Source organism: Drosophila pseudoobscura, chromosome 3 (genome assembly GCF_009870125.1).
Source record: "Drosophila pseudoobscura strain MV-25-SWS-2005 chromosome 3, UCI_Dpse_MV25, whole genome shotgun sequence".
Taxonomy (NCBI): domain Eukaryota; kingdom Metazoa; phylum Arthropoda; class Insecta; order Diptera; family Drosophilidae; genus Drosophila; species Drosophila pseudoobscura.
This window is the reverse complement of record NC_046680.1, coordinates 6,737,658-6,753,990: the sequence shown is the minus strand read 5'-3', so window position 1 is coordinate 6,753,990 and position 16,333 is coordinate 6,737,658. Positions and strand designations below refer to the sequence as shown.

General features: G+C 49.6%; 4 protein-coding genes across 4 annotated transcripts; 1 reads left to right on the top strand and 3 right to left on the bottom strand.

The window, feature by feature from the left end:
* Positions 1-6,573: 6,573 nt before the first annotated feature.
* LOC4803711 (uncharacterized) lies at positions 6,574-7,619 on the bottom strand. The gene has a single exon (XM_001360348.4). The coding sequence runs from the start codon at positions 7,533-7,535 to the stop codon at positions 6,606-6,608; it is 930 nt and encodes a 309-aa protein (XP_001360385.3). The 5' UTR covers positions 7,536-7,619; the 3' UTR covers positions 6,574-6,605.
* A 4,249-nt stretch (positions 7,620-11,868) lies between these two features.
* Positions 11,869-14,583, top strand: LOC4803713 (uncharacterized). The gene is made up of 2 exons (XM_001360350.4): positions 11,869-14,266; positions 14,333-14,583. The coding sequence occupies exons 1-2, from the start codon at positions 11,999-12,001 to the stop codon at positions 14,555-14,557; spliced, it is 2,493 nt and encodes an 830-aa protein (XP_001360387.3). The 5' UTR covers positions 11,869-11,998; the 3' UTR covers positions 14,558-14,583.
* On the bottom strand, positions 14,534-15,510 carry tbrd-3 (testis-specifically expressed bromodomain containing protein-3). The gene has a single exon (XM_001360349.4). It carries the CDS (start codon positions 15,376-15,378, stop codon positions 14,581-14,583), a length of 798 nt encoding a protein of 265 aa, XP_001360386.2. The 5' UTR covers positions 15,379-15,510; the 3' UTR covers positions 14,534-14,580.
* A 37-nt stretch (positions 15,511-15,547) lies between these two features.
* LOC6898194 (uncharacterized) lies at positions 15,548-16,333 on the bottom strand. Its single transcript, XM_002138227.2, has one exon. It carries the CDS (start codon positions 16,331-16,333, stop codon positions 15,548-15,550), a length of 786 nt encoding a protein of 261 aa, XP_002138263.2.

The window sequence follows — 16,333 nt, the reverse complement described above, 5'->3', positions numbered from 1 at the left end:
CCGCCAGTGGAGTGCCGGGGAAATTTACTTGAGAGTTTAGCGCGAACCTGTTTTAATGACTAAGATGACGCCCAGTCAAGGGCGCGCAGGAGCAACAAACTTGAGTTTGTTGAGTGGAAATTGTGCCCGCGATGCGGGGGAGCAGATTAGGATTAAATTTAATTTCGAGTCATAATTAGTGGGGGGGGGTTCGTCGTGCAAAGGGTGCTTAAAGTGGCAGCTCTGAAATAAAAACTAAACAATTTTGTAAGCATGCTGCAGAATACATCTGAGAATGTTTCCGAATCTTACAGATTTTCGTAAGCTTTTTGCATTACGAAAATAAAAGAGAACAAGCCCTTTTACGGCATACATTTTATTCCACTGCCGCCGCTTGGTATTATTGTTTTAAAATCCTTCAAATCCGTTGTTTTACGGCTTACTGCCTGCTCTCAGGTTTTGTTTTGTTGCGAGGACAACTTTTAAGCTCTGCTTAAGGCGGCCCAAGGAGCCAGCTCCCCCCTCCAGCATTGAGGGGAAAACTTTTGTCATGCACCACGTCCTCCCATCGAGTTGTTCATCATCTGTCGCGGACCTGTCCCAGACCTCTCAAAGCCGTACGCGGAATTTGACAGGGCACCTAATTGACGGTGCCCGTGTCTCCGCGAAAACTGTTTTGACATTTGTGACCGCGCGCGCGCTCTGCGTTTAATTAATTTTAATTGAAAAAGGCCCGCAAAACGGATTAGCTCTGGACCAGGGCCTGAACCTGAACCTGGACCCCAGCAAAGTTCAAAGTTTGGGCTGCAGAACGAAAACTTAAAAACTTTTGCGCCCCAGTTGCTTATGGGGTCAAGTTGTGTCGGTCGGACAGCCAGTCCGCGGCGGCAATCCTCGAGAATCAAAGTCGGACAGCCAGTCCGCGGCGGAAATCCTCGAGACAGCCAGTCCGTGGCGGCAATCCTCGAGAATCAAAGTCCGGCAGCCAGTCCGTGGCGGCAATCCTCGAGAATCAAAGTCAAACACCAGCAGGGGAAACTATTTTCACAGCCAACAACTAACAACAGAATCTACGATTTTTACGATGATGATGCATTAGATTAAAAACTTTGTCCGTCACGGAGACGGGTGTCTTGGCAACACATGAGGATGCGGATCTAATGAAATGGCTGCTTATTTATGGGCTAGATTAAAATTTTTTAAATGGAAAGTAATTCTACGCCCAATGTACAGTCATAAAACAAAGTTATCCGTCCTTCAGCTTCGAGGGAAAACTTTTCCATCAGCAGACAACTTTTGTAGGTTTTAACGACTTTACTTTGCATTGCAACGACTCTCCCGCAGTGAAGGACCCCCAGATACCAGACTCCGATTCGGTTTTAATGGTTGACACAACATATTCGCCCGCATTCCACTGCCGCTGGCACATATCCTATGCCCGCCTCGGCTAATTGTTGCGCCTTCGATTTTATGGCACTTGGAAAGACATTAATCCGTATTTGATATCCGTCTAATTAGTTTCCCCGCCTCCCGGGACCATTTTATGGCCAACACACTTTGGGACCACCGGTTCTCGTAAATTTTGATGATTGATCTACCACAAGGAAATGGTCGTAATGCTTTTGACACCTCGTTTCCGAGTGGAGAGTTCCTCGTCGATCTATTGGCTTCAGAGAACTGGGCACCTGGCCTGCTTAATGTCCTTGTACTCGATGCACTCCCTTGACCATGGAATTACCCAGTATCTGGTCTGCCTTTCCTTTGTCCTTTGTCGACATGTTCTGCAAGAAGGCAAGAAAAAGTTGGTAGGATTAGTAGCTGAAACGGAACGGAGCAGAGCGGAGCGGAACGTGATGCCGCATTGCCATTCGACGGCAAACAATGGAAAATGTGCTTTGATTGTTGGCCAAACACGACAAGAGACGCACCAGGCACGCGCCTGAACAAGAGAGGGATGTGTGCCATGGCAAATAGCACAAAAGTCGTAATGACCAGAGGAACTGCTAATGTGTCTGCCCCCAACCCGGCTGCTTCTGCTCCTGCTCCTGCTCCTGCCGTTGCAAGCGATGCGTGGCCGCAGGCGGCATTTTGTTGCCGCTTTGCCTACGCACTGGTTGGCCAAGGCTTTTTGCCAATTTCCTGCACAAAGCGCGGGAATTTGTTTCGGCCACATGGCCAGGCCCTTTGTCCATTGCTGATGAGGAGCGCGCACCAATGCGAGCCATGCGGCACTAATCAGGAGCTTCTAGCTGCCTCAATTACAGATCGTCGCTTGCCACATTTCAATAGAGAGCATTCATCAGGATAAGTAGGAGGCACCAGAGGCTTGAGGCAAGGCGAGTACAGTTCTACATGCACTGGCAATGGTCTAGTGGTCGGTGGTCTATTCCGTGCATTAAAAAGGTTTTTAATTGAAATCATTTATCTGTTACAGCTAGAACACTTTCACTTTGAGGCATTGGGGCTATGCAATGGGCCTTCAATGAGGATTTCCGTAGCGACCCTTGATCGATGCCCGCGAGGCACATGTTTTGGCTGTGGCGGAAGTTGGAAATTCATTCGTTCCAGCCACTGTTGCACCTGAAGCCAATTACGGGTACCGTGCCTCGCAGAAAAACATTTTAATTAATTGAATTCAATGTGTGTGTGTGTGTTTGTGTGTGCCCCATAGGCCACATCCCTGAAAATATGCGAATTGCATTAATGAACCAAAAACGTTGCAATTAATTGACTTTTCCCTCCTTTAATTAATTCTTTTTTTAATCTATATTTTTTCCAAGGGATGCGAAACATTTAGCGCTCAAATTAGGTCGATTTTCATTTCGTTTCGCTTGGTTTGGTTTCATGTCCACCCATTAATCAAATTGTTTTTAAATGTATTAAAATCGCATGGCTGTGGTTGCCAATGGCCGTCGAATGGTTTCCAATTTACTTTGTGGATTCCGAAAATGTGAGCCATTAATTGCCATTTTTATTATTTTTTTGGTGCAAACCAAAGGCTAGATTTCATCGCTGTCCTTCGGGTTTAATTTTATGTGTCTCCGCTTTTGGGCCGGGTCAGTTTCGCTTGGCCAAGAAGTGTCGCGAAATTCTTTTTAATAATGCAAGTTTGCACATTTTTAATTGTGGCGCCGACAGCCGCAAGAGCCCGGCTGCTCACTTGACCCACAAAGGTGCGGCTGCTGTTTTTCTTAGTCGCTGGAAGAACAGAGCACAGAGCACAGAACACAGAGGGAGAACAAACTACTCTTGGCACCTATGCTCCCACGACCCATACCCGTACGTATAAAGGGACGCGGCAAGGACATTACGACTAAATGTAAACAGCTTAATTAAAAAATAAAACTCCGCTCGGCACGTACACGGGGAAAACACACATACAAAAAAAAAACAAGCAGCACACAGGGAAAATCCCACCCACACACACACACATGCCTGCCGCATGCATCCGCGCTTTTCCTCTGTGCGAAGGTGTGTGTGTGTGTGTGTGTGTGTCCGTGTTCGCTCTCTTTATTTGCTTAAATGCACGAAAGTGTTTTTAATTTAATTTTTCGTCTTTTTGCACTTTGCTCTTTGAGGCAGTTCCTAATTAAAATGAAAGTAATTTTTCATCGGCCCCAGTGCGAGTGGAAAAAGTAAAATAATTTTCTTCTCCGTCCACATGCCGCTGAAGTGCTCATTAAAAAATGTTTCAAAACGTTGCAGTTTTTGAAAAGCGCTCGCACTTCTTCTAATAAAAAAAAAGAAGAAAAGAAAGGAGAGAACTGAAATGTTTGCAATGTTTTTAACGAGAAAATTGAAAATTATTTCCTCCAGAGTCTGGCGCCAGCTCCCTTCCGCTCCTTCTCCTTCTCCTCCTCCTCCTCCTGCTCCTCCCTTCGTTTGTCGTCAGCTGTTCGAGTGTTTTTCCAAGTCGAAACTTTTCTTTTAAATATTTTCCATACTTATCCCAGAAGGAAGTGCGGCAAAAGTTTTATGCATACGCATTGATGGGTGAGTGGGTGAGTGGGTGCGTGGCAGGACTCCCTTACGGATGCTGCTCCCTTGCATACGGAGGATAGGATGCTGTCAGCGGGGTGTAATTATAAAGTTCTCATCAGAGGGGTAGGTGGCAGGTAACTTTTCTTTTAAGAATTGTCACTGAAACTCAAATAAATCCGTGAAACATCAGTTGTGTCTCGCATATCCGATTGAGATGCCCCTCTATGGCTGGAGCAACCCTCGCTCTCTCGCTATCTCCCACTCGCATGCTACTTCCCCCAATTTGCATCCCAAATTGTTTACTTCTGGCATTCAAATGCACTTTATCAATTCAAATTGAGTCGAGTTGCATGACGACTTGGGAAATTAGTTTCCAGCTAAAATTTCAACAAACAAGAAGCATGAAAAATGTGTTTGCCTTACAGATAAGATATGCATACACACGAGTGTATGCCAGGGATAGGGATACGGTCTGGATCCACTATGAGTATGAGTGCTAGAGTCAACCTCCTCTAGGGCTCCACAAATTGCTCGCTGGGGAGCTATCCATTTGGGTGCCAACCCAGCCAAATGGCGCTATCAAAGCCAGCGAATGTCTATTTAATTGTGTCTGCAGTGATGTCGAAGCCTGGACCTGGAACCTGGTACCTGGAACCTGGTACCTGGAACCTGGTACCTGATGGCAGCATCAAATGCACTTTAGCGGACACGACACAGACACAGGTGATGGGCGGGAAACCTCCCAGCAGTCAATGCTGTGCTGGAGATGGAGTCGCGAGTCGGAGTCTGTGGTGTGGCTGCCACACCTGCACAAGTGTCGCGTGGGGGTGCCAGGCAGCCAGACAGTCAAACATTCGCTTGCTTGCCTGCGATAGTGGTAATGGAGAGGGATGGGACGGGACGGGGCGGGACTCGAATGAAGTCATAAAGTCTGATTTCGCCTGTTCATACTCATTATCACGTAACGTCGCCGTGTAATCGTGTCGCTGTTGATAATGATAATGATAACGATAATGATGATGTTAACCAAGTGGAATCGCACTTTCTCTGTGAAAGAAGAAAGAATCTTTCCTCATTTATTTGGAGGAGCAGCTGGTGCTACGAACTGAAACTTTCTGACCAAAACGGACACTTTTGTGAAACAATTTAAAAAGTCATTGTCATCGGCATGCGAATCCTTCTTCCTTTGGAGAGTGGCTCTGGCTCTGGTCATGTGGGGCAGGCGCCCATGGCCCTCCGCCCGTGTCCTGTCAATGGCGTCGTCATTTGTTTTGTTGCACATTACAGCGGCGGTCAGTGTCCCGAATCTCGAGTTGAAAACAAAATTGTCATTGCAGCAGGTCCTTGCCACGGGCATCTCCTCTAGCTGGCCATTCGCTCGACTCTTCGGAAAGTGTGTCCCAAGTTCGTGGTTCGTTGCCTCGGCTCGCACATCCTTGTTGGATTTTGTTTGTGTCAGGAAAGTTTTAACTAGGAGGTGGCTTGCTGCCGCCTTTGTTTTCGCCGCTTACGTGACAGGGCAATTTTGAAAATAATTTCAAGTCTTGCAGCCAACACGCTCCGCAGTAATTGTTGTTACATTTCAAACGAAAATAACTATCACTCAGAGCGAGAGCGGAGTGTGGAAACGTTTTGCACTGACACAACATTATTGTTGTGCCCGTCCCAAGGACTAGATTGGTCTCGACTTGAATATCGATGGGGGAGGAGCTCAGAAGACGGGGCAAGGAGAGTGAAAAATGTGTAAAAGTCTGGGTAATTTATATTAAAAAGTGCAAATTATATGCTCCCCCAAGAGGGATTCATTTCACGATTATCAAAGTCCTTGGAGGAACCAGCAGTCTCCATGGCCCCCCTTTTGATTAAGGGACAATAACCTTGCAGCAAATGTTGCTGAAATTCATTATTGCATCGTAATGAGGGTAAGTGGTGGAAGGCAATGGCTCCCAACAGTGTAATTTGTGCAGGCGAAAGCCACAGGATTTTATTGAGCGGAAAATTAAAAGCATAAACTTGCACGCTTTAAATTTCAATGCAAGACGGTGGCATTGGCGGTGGCAGTGGCGGTGGCAGTGGCACCCACAAAAGTCCACGTCCAAGTCTTCTGCTGGCCTGGACTCGCGCGCATACTAAATTCTACTTATTGACAGGCTGCAGTGCACGCCAGAACGTGTTCCGATAAGCGGAACAGCGGAACAGAACAGCGTGGGGGAATGCGGGATGGGAATACTTGGAAGCAATGTTCAGAAACGAGTTGAAAAATAGTGATTGCGGCATTAGTTGGGACATGAATCTTCGGGCGAATATTAATTTGGTAAATTATGACAAATTTTGAGTGGGAAATATTTCAATATCCCCAGGGGCTATCAGGGTGCACAGCAGTTTTCCATGCCGCCCAGACTGCCACTCGCATTGGGTATTCATGAGTTGCAAGCGAAGCAAAGAGGAGAGGAGGTAGAGGTAGAGCTCCCCATGGGACTGCCAAAGGTGAAAAGGGAAAGAACAGACAGGACTTCTCCTTGAACTCTCGAGTGCATCCGCTTAGGATAAGCCTCATTATCGTGGCAGATTATGACACCGTCTTCAGCAGAGCTTCCAGGAAGGCAGTCCTCCTTCAAGTGGAGCCATTCTCCAATCAAACTGTTTTATTGAGTAACCAGAGGAGTGACGGTGTGCCCACCAGTCAGTGGAATATCAAACTGGGGATGATGATCGATAAGGTCGAACTGCAGAATCTTGTAGGTGGACATCAGCCACTGGCCCATGCAGCGACTGTTCTCCCGCACGTTGCCCATTCGCGTAGGTTTGACGGAGTAGTCCCGCCGGAAGCGCACAAAGATTTCGGCAAAGATGAGCGGATGGGCCGCGACCAGCGACGAGTTGTTAACATTCTGCCGCATCAGACTGTACACCTCCTCGAGATCCTTGGACGAGCTGAAGTCGTTGCTGCGACGCAGCGCCACGTAGACCACGTCGATGAAGGCAAACTTGTGGCCGTAGTGCTGCAGCAGCTGCACCTTCAGCGGAATGACGCGATGTATGTGACGGCGCTCGAAGCGCATCATCTGCAGCCGCCAGTCGTGGGTGCCGTCTATCAGGTCGTGGCTGATCTGCTTGTACCCCATGGGCGTGGAGCATCTCTCGACATTGCGCGCCCGCTTGCGCCGGATGAAGTCGGTGATGATGAGCGCCCCATGGCTGGAGTTCTCCACGAACTTGGCCTCCGAGAAGGCCCAGTCGCGCAGAATTTTCAGCTTCAGCAGGCTCAGCTTGCTGGCCAACAGACTCCACGGGCCGTAGAAGTAGATCAGGGCCGGCAGCGACACCTCCCCCGGCGTCGCCACGCTGTGCACAACGTCCACCTGTATGCTGAGGTGACTCGTCTCGTTGCTCCTCTGCAGATCCGGCACCGGATTTACGTACGTCTGGCGGGCCTTGGCCGGGGTTTGCGTCCCCAGCACACGGATCGCTCTCTTCGCCTGGCCAGGGGGCGCTGACGGACTGCCCTGGTATACCCGAGGACATATCCGGCGCATCAGCGGAAGGTCTAGTCTCAGATTCATCGGGAGCCTCATGTTTCCATTGTTGAATTTTGATCAAACTTTCCTAGATGTTAGCCGAAACATATCGCTTAAATCAGAGCCCTATTTTCCAAATGACGCGACAGTCAAAGGCTAGTCGGCGAGCAGGTAAACCTCGGCCGAAATGCAATTAGGTAACCCCCATAGATCCATTGTTTGTATTTCATAAACCTTGACAGATCTAATTTCTCATATTGACAGCAACAATGAGCCCTAATTGCGCCAACATGGAAGGGAATCGACTCCACGTGGGACCTCCTCGGGTGGCATCCCGCAGGAATTTAGCAGACATTGATGCAGCGCACATCATGCAATTATCGAGTGCATTAGCAAATGCGAAACGCATCCAACGCCTTGCCCTGCCCTGCCCTGCCCCGCCCCGCCCCGCCCCGCCCCGCCCTCTTCCTTTGATTGTTTGTCTGGCGAGTGGCATGTGCGATTGGCGCTCATCTGAAGGATAAACAAACAATAGGGATCCGAAGGCGACATGCCACCAGACACGCCCCATTCCACATGCCACATGCCACATTAAGCTCAAATATGCGGCATTCCTGCCCACAGACAGACGTGTCTATAAACTTAATTCAAATCAATTTAATTGCTTGACAACTGATGCAAATTTCATAGGGATAATTGAGTGGAATGCCAGCTCATAAAATATTTGTCAATGCAGGAACTAATATTAGTTGCCTCAAAATGTCACTGATAATAGAATGGAGATGGTTCTCCCCCCAAAACCCCCCTTTTTTAATCCTCAATGAAAGCATTTCCATCTGTATGGATGCCGGGAAAACTCTTTAACAATTCAGAGGATACAAATCCTAAAACCATCCATGTTTCATGCCGGAGATTTATCAAACGAAATATGAAATGAAACGTAACGCAACGAAAGGACAACAATAAAGCAACTGAATGAATAAATGCAGAAGAATGGTCGAGAACAAGTGGAAAAGCACCGAGGGATTTGCTGTGAATCGAGTTGATGCCGAAATGGAAATGCGAGTCGAGTATTCCAGAGTATTTGGGCACACAAAATCCCCATGTAATCCCACCGGCAAAGCGGTGCGGACACCCCCGGTCACCCCAGAGAGAGAGCAAAGTATTGCAATAAAATATGTTAAGTAAATACGGAAAGAGTGTGGGTACGGGAAAGGAGGGAAAAACTAAACAATAAGCCAGAAAGTACGCTTGATTAAGTTTAACTTCCGGTCTGTTATAAATTGAGCATTTATGTGGGATTTGTTTGCGAAAAGCGTTTCTACTTTGTTGGTCTCTGGTCTTCTACCAAAAATCTATCCCAGCCAAACAGCCAAACAGCCAAACAGCCAACCATCTATCCATCCGTCCATCTGTCCATCCGTCGTCCATCTATCCAGACTCCTCTCTCTCTCGGTTTCATCGTTTGTCCTGTCTGTGCATCACACACACACACACTCTCGTATGTCTATTTCCGGCGGAAGTGGTGAATAAAACATGAAACGAAATAAAATGACGGCCGCCCCAAGGCACAAGCAGTGGTAGAGGTTGAGGTAAAAAAAGGAAAGAAAGAAACTTTTAGTGGCCTAAAGTGAACATCCGTTGGTGAGCGAACATCCAGGCTCTGGATTTTGTTTTGTTTGCTTTGGCGCAAATGGCTAAATTATTCGTAAACCGGCCAATCGAAGGGTCAACAAAAATTAAATGGCAAACATTTCGTTGATAAACTCTCAAGCCAGACAGAGCCGTCGCCGAAGCTCTGGGGGGCATAACGAAATATGCCATAGATGCCAAAGAACTAAGGCATTTAATATCCGTAAATAAAATATTCAATTTCCTCCAAACTGACAAACTTAGGAAATGGTCAAGAGACAGAATATTTACCTGCTTGCAGATGTGATACGAGAATAATGTCTCTGTTAAATCGAAGCGAAAGCCGGCCGCCCTTCAACCACTTCAGCGAAGTATCTTCAGATATTCCGGCCATCAGAATATTATAATTCTATTCGAAATGCTAATTATCTTTATTGCCCTGGCCTAAGGCACTCAAGTGGCCAATCTATTGCATTTCAAAAGACCATAAGCTGCAGTTCGGAGCCAAATCTCATTTGGTAGAGTGCTGGGTCCAGGACTAGGGACTGTGCTAATCGTCTGCATCATTAACGATCCTGTGGCTAGATTGACCGCAAATTATTTTACCAGGATTTCCACTTGGCAAAGGAATAAACCCAAGCCCAAAGGAGCAAATATTTCTGTTGATTTCGTTGTTTGTTGGGTGCTTTATTAATTGGGGAAGCTAACAGATTATGGAACTAATATGTTGGTTTGGGCTATTGAAGTACTGGATGGCTTGGGCTATGGGAGGTTTTCATGAATGAGTCTTAGGGACAACAGGGATTCGTGCAGTAGCCGCAGCAATTCGAGTAGCAGAAGCCTCCACAACAGTAGTCGCAGGGATAGCAGCGGGGGGTGCAACAGTTGCAGCCGCATGGCTGGACGCAGTCATACCCCTTTTTGATCATATGTTCGATAATGGCGCCTGAGGGATATTTGTTCTTCGAGTCGGTCCTTGGGGAAACCTTTTTCTTCTCTGGCTCTGGCTCTAGCTCTGGCTCTGGCTCTGGGGATCTTATTCTTACCTCATCGGTTATCACCTCATGAACATCGATAACCATCTCCTTGCCGTCCGAATCGAGCAATTTTTCTTCCGTCTCCGACCTGTAGACCGTCCTAACTTGCAGCATGGACACATTATCGTAATCATTTTGGTCAGTACTTTCTCCAGGCCGAAGCATTTGGTTGTCTTTGCCAAACGAAGCAAACGACGGACCGCCAGCCAAGGCCATATTATTCTTGTGGTCCATTTTAGAGACATCCTCGAACATCACATCCGTATTTCTGCTGGCCGCCGAATCAAGTCGAACTTGGTGATCCGACTTGACAGTCTTCTGGTACACAACGACATTGGGCTCCGACTTGAAATGATGTCCACTGGCAGTGGGTTCAGATGCTGAAATGGATCGCGCTGGTCGCATCGACGATCGTATACTTTCACGCTCGCTCATTTTTCGACTATCTTCCGATCTTACATTTTTGATGTTCGGTGTGAGGCCATCTCGGTAGCTGCTTGGACGATCACTTGACTCGCGGGTTCGACTTCTGGACGATCGACTATCCTGTGACTCGTGTTTTCGATCACTTGATACGCTTCTTCGATCACTTTGTGGCTCGTGTCTCTGATAATTCTCTGATTGGTATCTTTGATCTCTTTGAGTATCCGTTGGCTCGTGTCTTTGAGAGTCCTCTAATTGGTATCTTTGATCTCTTTGATGATCTTTTGACTCGCGGGTTCGACTACTGGTCGATTCACGATCCTGTGACTCGCGTTTTCTATCACTTGATACGCTTCTTCGATCCCTTGACTCGTTTCTTCGAGCACTTTGGGGATCGCTGGGCTCGTGGGTTCGATTACTTGACAACTGACGATCCTCTGACTGGTATCTTTGATCACTTTGAGGATTGTATGTAATATGCTCGCCAGTTTCTACCGAATAACTCAATTCGGTCACAGATCGCAGGGTCTCTGAGTCAACATCGCCCAACATGTTAAGAGACTGAGACTTCTTGATCGTGGTCGTTTCCAACACCGGCTTGGAACCGTCCTCTGGGTACTTGGTCACCGTCATGTGAACGGTATTCATGTACTCCGTTTCGCCTGTGCGGTGCGTTAGCGCCTTCTCCTCCTCGAATATGTCGGTGACGGCCGTGTACTCAGGCCCCTCTTCGTCTTCGGGCGTTTGGGACCCCGAGTCCACGGAGCATATTTCAGGATCGTAGGATATGTCTGTCTGGGTGAAGGCATTTTGGCAGGGGCAGCTGTAACTTTCTCTGCTTTGCCGAATGCCTTTCCTCCGGCAGCTTCTCTTCTGCGGGGCCGACTGGACGACTTCTGGATTCTGCGGCCACTGTCCACCGCCTTCCCCATGGCAGGCGCATAGGCACATGCACGGGGGATGTTGGGGATGCATCAAGCCGCAGTTCCCGAACCGCATACAGAATACATTAAGACCGGGCACACACTCCTCGATGCGGTGGGCCATCTGCATAGCCGGGGCATCGGAACGGCACATACATTGGGGGGGATTCTGGGGCTCATTGCCATTGCCCGCCGGACATCTCCACATGCAGCCGTGCATCTTGGATGGGACACAGGATTCAGAGTGTTCTTTGATATGGGAGGAACCGCCAATTACATTTAACGCAATGAGTGAATATGAGAAAAATTTGGGAGCCCAACAAACAATTTTTTTTTTTTGTTTATTTTTGTTTGAAGTTTTATTAAGAGTAACACATTTCCAGGCCGTATAGAGACCCTTTTATACAAAATCAAGTGTTCCCATAGTTACAGTCTAAAAATCATCCGTATTTTGGTTAGCTTTCACGGGATTTAAATTAAAAGTAAAGAAAATTATTGCGTGGAAATGAGTAGCGATCAGAAGAGACTGAATGAATTCTTCAAGAAGCTCGATTTTGCCAAGTGGTACACTGGCATCTCCGAGTACCAGCTGACGGCCATTAGCGGCATCTCGGACGGACTGCAGGACGACTTTGAGCAGGGGACCGGCTTCCGGGTGGCGGAGTGCCTGAAGATGCTCGGCGTCCATCCGGTGATCGGCATGCGGAAGATCCTCGCCATGGTGCGGCTCAGTCGGGGCAACGATCTGGCCTTCCTCTTCTTCGTCCTCGAGGGATACTACAAGACAGGCAACAAGGACGGCGTCTACAGCACCAACGAAAAGCTGCTCATGATCGCCATATCCAAGATTGATCTGTTGCCCACGCTCAAAGAGCTGGACCGGATCCTGCCACCGCCGCAGCTGAGTCGCCTGGATACCCAGTATCTGCAGCGGCTGAACCGAGATTCAGTAAAGCAGCCCAAGATGTCCACCGCTGCACTGACCAAAAGGTCGAAGGCCACCAAGAAATACGCCAGAAATCCGTACAGCCAGCGCTTGCGGCGGCCCGTGTCCAATCCCACGTGCTACGCCCCCAAGGAAGAGCCCAAGCTTGTGGTCAATTTTCCCTTTTGGGCACGGGGTGGTGCGCCCGACTACGGAAAGTCGCGCGATCCCCACTGGTTTTCCGTCTACAAGCTCAATCCGGGGAAGCGTGTAGTGAAGCGCACCCTGGACGAGACCATCGACAAGTACTTCCAGCTGATGGAGCTGTCAAGCCAGGCGGACACCAATGAAGAGTCGAAACTGTCCAACGAGAAGGCCAAGCAGCGGCCGATGTTCAAGGAGCCCGTCTTCTGCACGTACCACCAGGGGATGCTCGAACAGGCACAGCAGCTCAAGGATGAGCTCACCGTGAAGGCGCGGGACCGTTGCCTGGAGATGGCGGACCCCAGGCTGCCGAACAGCAGGGTGCGGAGGAAGCGCATCATCGACCAGCTAGAGTACGACATCGAAGCGTCCTTGGAGCGGTATTACCAGGCAATGCGCACCGATCAGCTGAAAGTGCTGGCCCTCAAAGACGACAGTTGTGTGGTGTGCCAGGAGGCGCTCGTGAAGATAGCCTGGCCCAAGCCTGGCCAGAAGGCGGGAAGGGCTCTGGTGGGAGAGCACTGCCCCATGGCGCATACGGCCACCACTGAGGCATTCACGGGTAGGCGGTTGAGCGGCGGTGGACTCAACAGCGAACCCCCAGAGACGGAGGAGGTGTCCTTCAGGTTGGCCGGCGGTGGCCTGCACATGGACAAAATCGACTTCAACCTGGAACCGGTGCCGAAGACCCCAATCGAGGTGGACGATTGCGAGGGCCACTCGGAGGCACCCAAGTCGCACATCACCTTTCTCTTGGATGGGAAAAAGATCAAGCACATGGCCCTGCCCCGGGCCAAGCCAGTGAAGCCCTCTGGCTGCAAGTTCTACAGCACCATCAAGCACACCAGGAAGAGCTTCTTCCGGGCACCTGGCGACCACTTGCCGTACAATTTCCGGTACCATCGAGTGCTGCAGTCGGGCCAACCAAAGCCCTACGACATGGCGAAAATCATCACAAAGTCGATTGTAAAGGCACTCGAGAAATCGCAGAACGAGGAAATGACTGGCGAAACGTGCTCATTCGTACAACCCTTCAAAAAGCTGCTGCCAGAGCTGAAGAATGAGGAGCCGAAGAGACAGCAGTATCCAGCCTCGAAGGATTCCACTTTTCCCTCGTCTGAAACCACAGAATCCTTGGACGAATCGAGCGATCACAGCACCCGCAGTCACGTGGATCACAAGGTGGAAATCGTGGATGCTGTGGTGCGCTGTGCCAAGGCCATCTGGACAAAGAAGGCGGCCATCAAGAGGGCCGAAATGGATCGCAATGAACGGGCGAAATCGAAACACTCCCCCAGACCCGAGGTGTTACACTATGACATGGAACACTTTAATCCTGATGATGACGAGCTCATGGATCGCATGCTGGCCGACGGCATGAGAGAGCTGAAGAAGAGCCACCGCTTTGTGCTGGCCACCCTGCCGGACTCCCACAAGATTCCCGTGCTCCGGCAGTGGATCAAGCGGCGTTACGGCAAGGTCTACTCTTGGCGCGAGCTGCAGGAAAACCTCAACGAATCGTTGAAGGTCTTCGAGAAGGTCACGATGCTGCAGAGCAATCCTCCCAGGCCGGACAAAATGGGCTTAACCACTATGCCCAAATCTAGGCAGAACTATGCTTACCACGAACAGACCATGGCTGAGGTAACTATGCGATGCCCGACGGGTATGAGCGCACTTATTGCACATCTCATCCCATCTCATCTGCAGGCGGATCGAGTAAAGAACGCGTACTACACGCGGCTGAACAATGCGTACTTGGAGCAGATGACCGCCTGCTGGTATGCCATGGGGAACTATCTCTGTCCGGGCGGACCTCCGCGGAAGACCTTCTACGCCTACATGGCCTCCAATCACAAGGATCTGTTGCGGGTCAAGCCCTGGAACGGGGAGCACAGAGACCACCGGAAATTTGGCGATAAGAAAAACAAATAAAACTTTATTCCCCGGCTAAGGCTTCATTCACAACTAGTCGATAGGTAGATTTTGGAACGGGTGCGACGGCCGGAACTATGATCCTTGCTGGCCAAGTACCTCACAATGGAGCACTTCGTCTGGGTCTTCAGGCTTTCCAAGTTGAACTCCATGCCGCCGTTGATGATCGGGATGTTCTCCATCTCCTTGATTATGTGAATAACCCTGTGCAGGACTTCACCCTTGAGCTCCTGGAGCCTGTCGCCAAGATGATTATTCTCCTTGGCAGTCCATGGACGCACGGCAGCCTCATTCGCCGAACGGCTCTGGAGCTGTTGTCGACGGGCCCTAGTCATTTTTACGCCCCCATCCTTATGCGGATTAATTGGTGCGTCAGGGATCGTGGCGATCGGAAACATGCTGCTTACGTCAGTCTCGGTTATGGTGTCGCTACTGTCAGTGGAAGCGATCTCGAAAAACATAGCCTCAAAGATGGCCTGCAGTTTCTTGGCCATTTGGTGGCACAAATGGTCTGGCGTCGTGTACAGATACGTGTTGTCGAACATCAGGCGCACGTCCCGCACAAATTCATCGGCATTCACGTACAGTCCGGCCTGGAGGCGAGTCCTGATCGAGTTCAGATCCATGGGCTTCTTGACAATCTTGTGGTAGTCGTGCAGGCCCAAATATGGTGCATCTATCGGTTCGTAGAATATCCAGGCCAGTTTCTTGTATTGGCTGGAGAACAGCTTTCTGATGATGGCCTTGCAGGCGTTGCTCTCCGGAAAAGGCTCCGGGTTACGGTTGCGGTTACGGTTACAGTTACGGTTGCGGTCCGACATTATTTTTCGGTGAAAATAAAGCAATAAGAATTTAAAGGCAATATGAAAATAATCAAGCACACGACGTCACTCTGAAATCGAATGAGTTGGCAACGCCGCAGCACAGGGTTGCTCTGACTACCAGAACTAGTTCTCATGAACGTTCGATTAAACTTTTAGTGTGGAAGTATTATTTTTCAGTGAAAACATTGAATTTGCGTATGTTATATGTGGTGACAACCCAGGGGCTTGAATCGGAGATTAGCTCCTCGCCGGACATCAAGTGGGGCGTCGAATAGTTGCGGCGGAAGCGCATGAAGAGCTCGACGAGCACGTGCGGCAGACTGTGGTCGGGCCTGGACAGCTGCTTCTTGAAGTGGGAATCCACCTGGATCAGAGCCTGCTTCATGGCGTCCAGATCCGCCTTCGACTCACAGTCGGCCACATGTCGGAGGCCCAACATGGCCACATCTACGACTGCATAGCGCAGCCCGAATACGTTGCACAGGTCCACGTTTATGGGCACCGCCTTCTTGATGTCCTCCGGGCGGAAACGCATCAGATCCGCGCAGCACTCGTGGGGCAGTTTGCTGGCCTCCCTGGCCATTTGGTAGGTCACATTCGAAGTGTAGAACTCGTCGACCATCTCGTGCTTTTCCCGCAGTTTCCCCATGTCCGACATTTTGACCGCCAGCGCCTTGGTCTGCTCCAGGAAGGCGTCCTGCCGGAAGTCGTGGTCCCAGTACCAGCGCAGCCTCCACAGCTGGAGCTTGCTCAGGCAGTAGCTCAGGGGACTGTACTCAAGCTTCAAGTGCGGCACAAAAGTACCCTTCACAATCATTTTGCTCGAGTTCCTTAAGCTGTTCGGCATCATGCCGAAACATTTCGCGTTGAGGCACTGTCTCATCGGGAGGCACATCAGCGGATTGCGCGGCTTGGCCAGTGGGCTGACGTTACGTATAAACACGTGAAACAT

Coding starts and splice junctions, on each gene's coding strand:
- LOC4803711 (XM_001360348.4), bottom strand. CDS start 7,535: ATGAGGCTCCCGATGAATCTGAGACTAGACCTTCCGCTGATGCGCCGG.
- LOC4803713 (XM_001360350.4), top strand. CDS start 11,999: ATGAGTAGCGATCAGAAGAGACTGAATGAATTCTTCAAGAAGCTCGAT. Junction 14,267..14,332: donor ACGAACAGACCATGGCTGAG/GTAACTATGCGA, acceptor TCTCATCTGCAG/GCGGATCGAGTAAAGAACGC.
- tbrd-3 (XM_001360349.4), bottom strand. CDS start 15,378: ATGTCGGACCGCAACCGTAACTGTAACCGTAACCGCAACCGTAACCCG.
- LOC6898194 (XM_002138227.2), bottom strand. CDS start 16,333: ATGTTTCACGTGTTTATACGTAACGTCAGCCCACTGGCCAAGCCGCGC.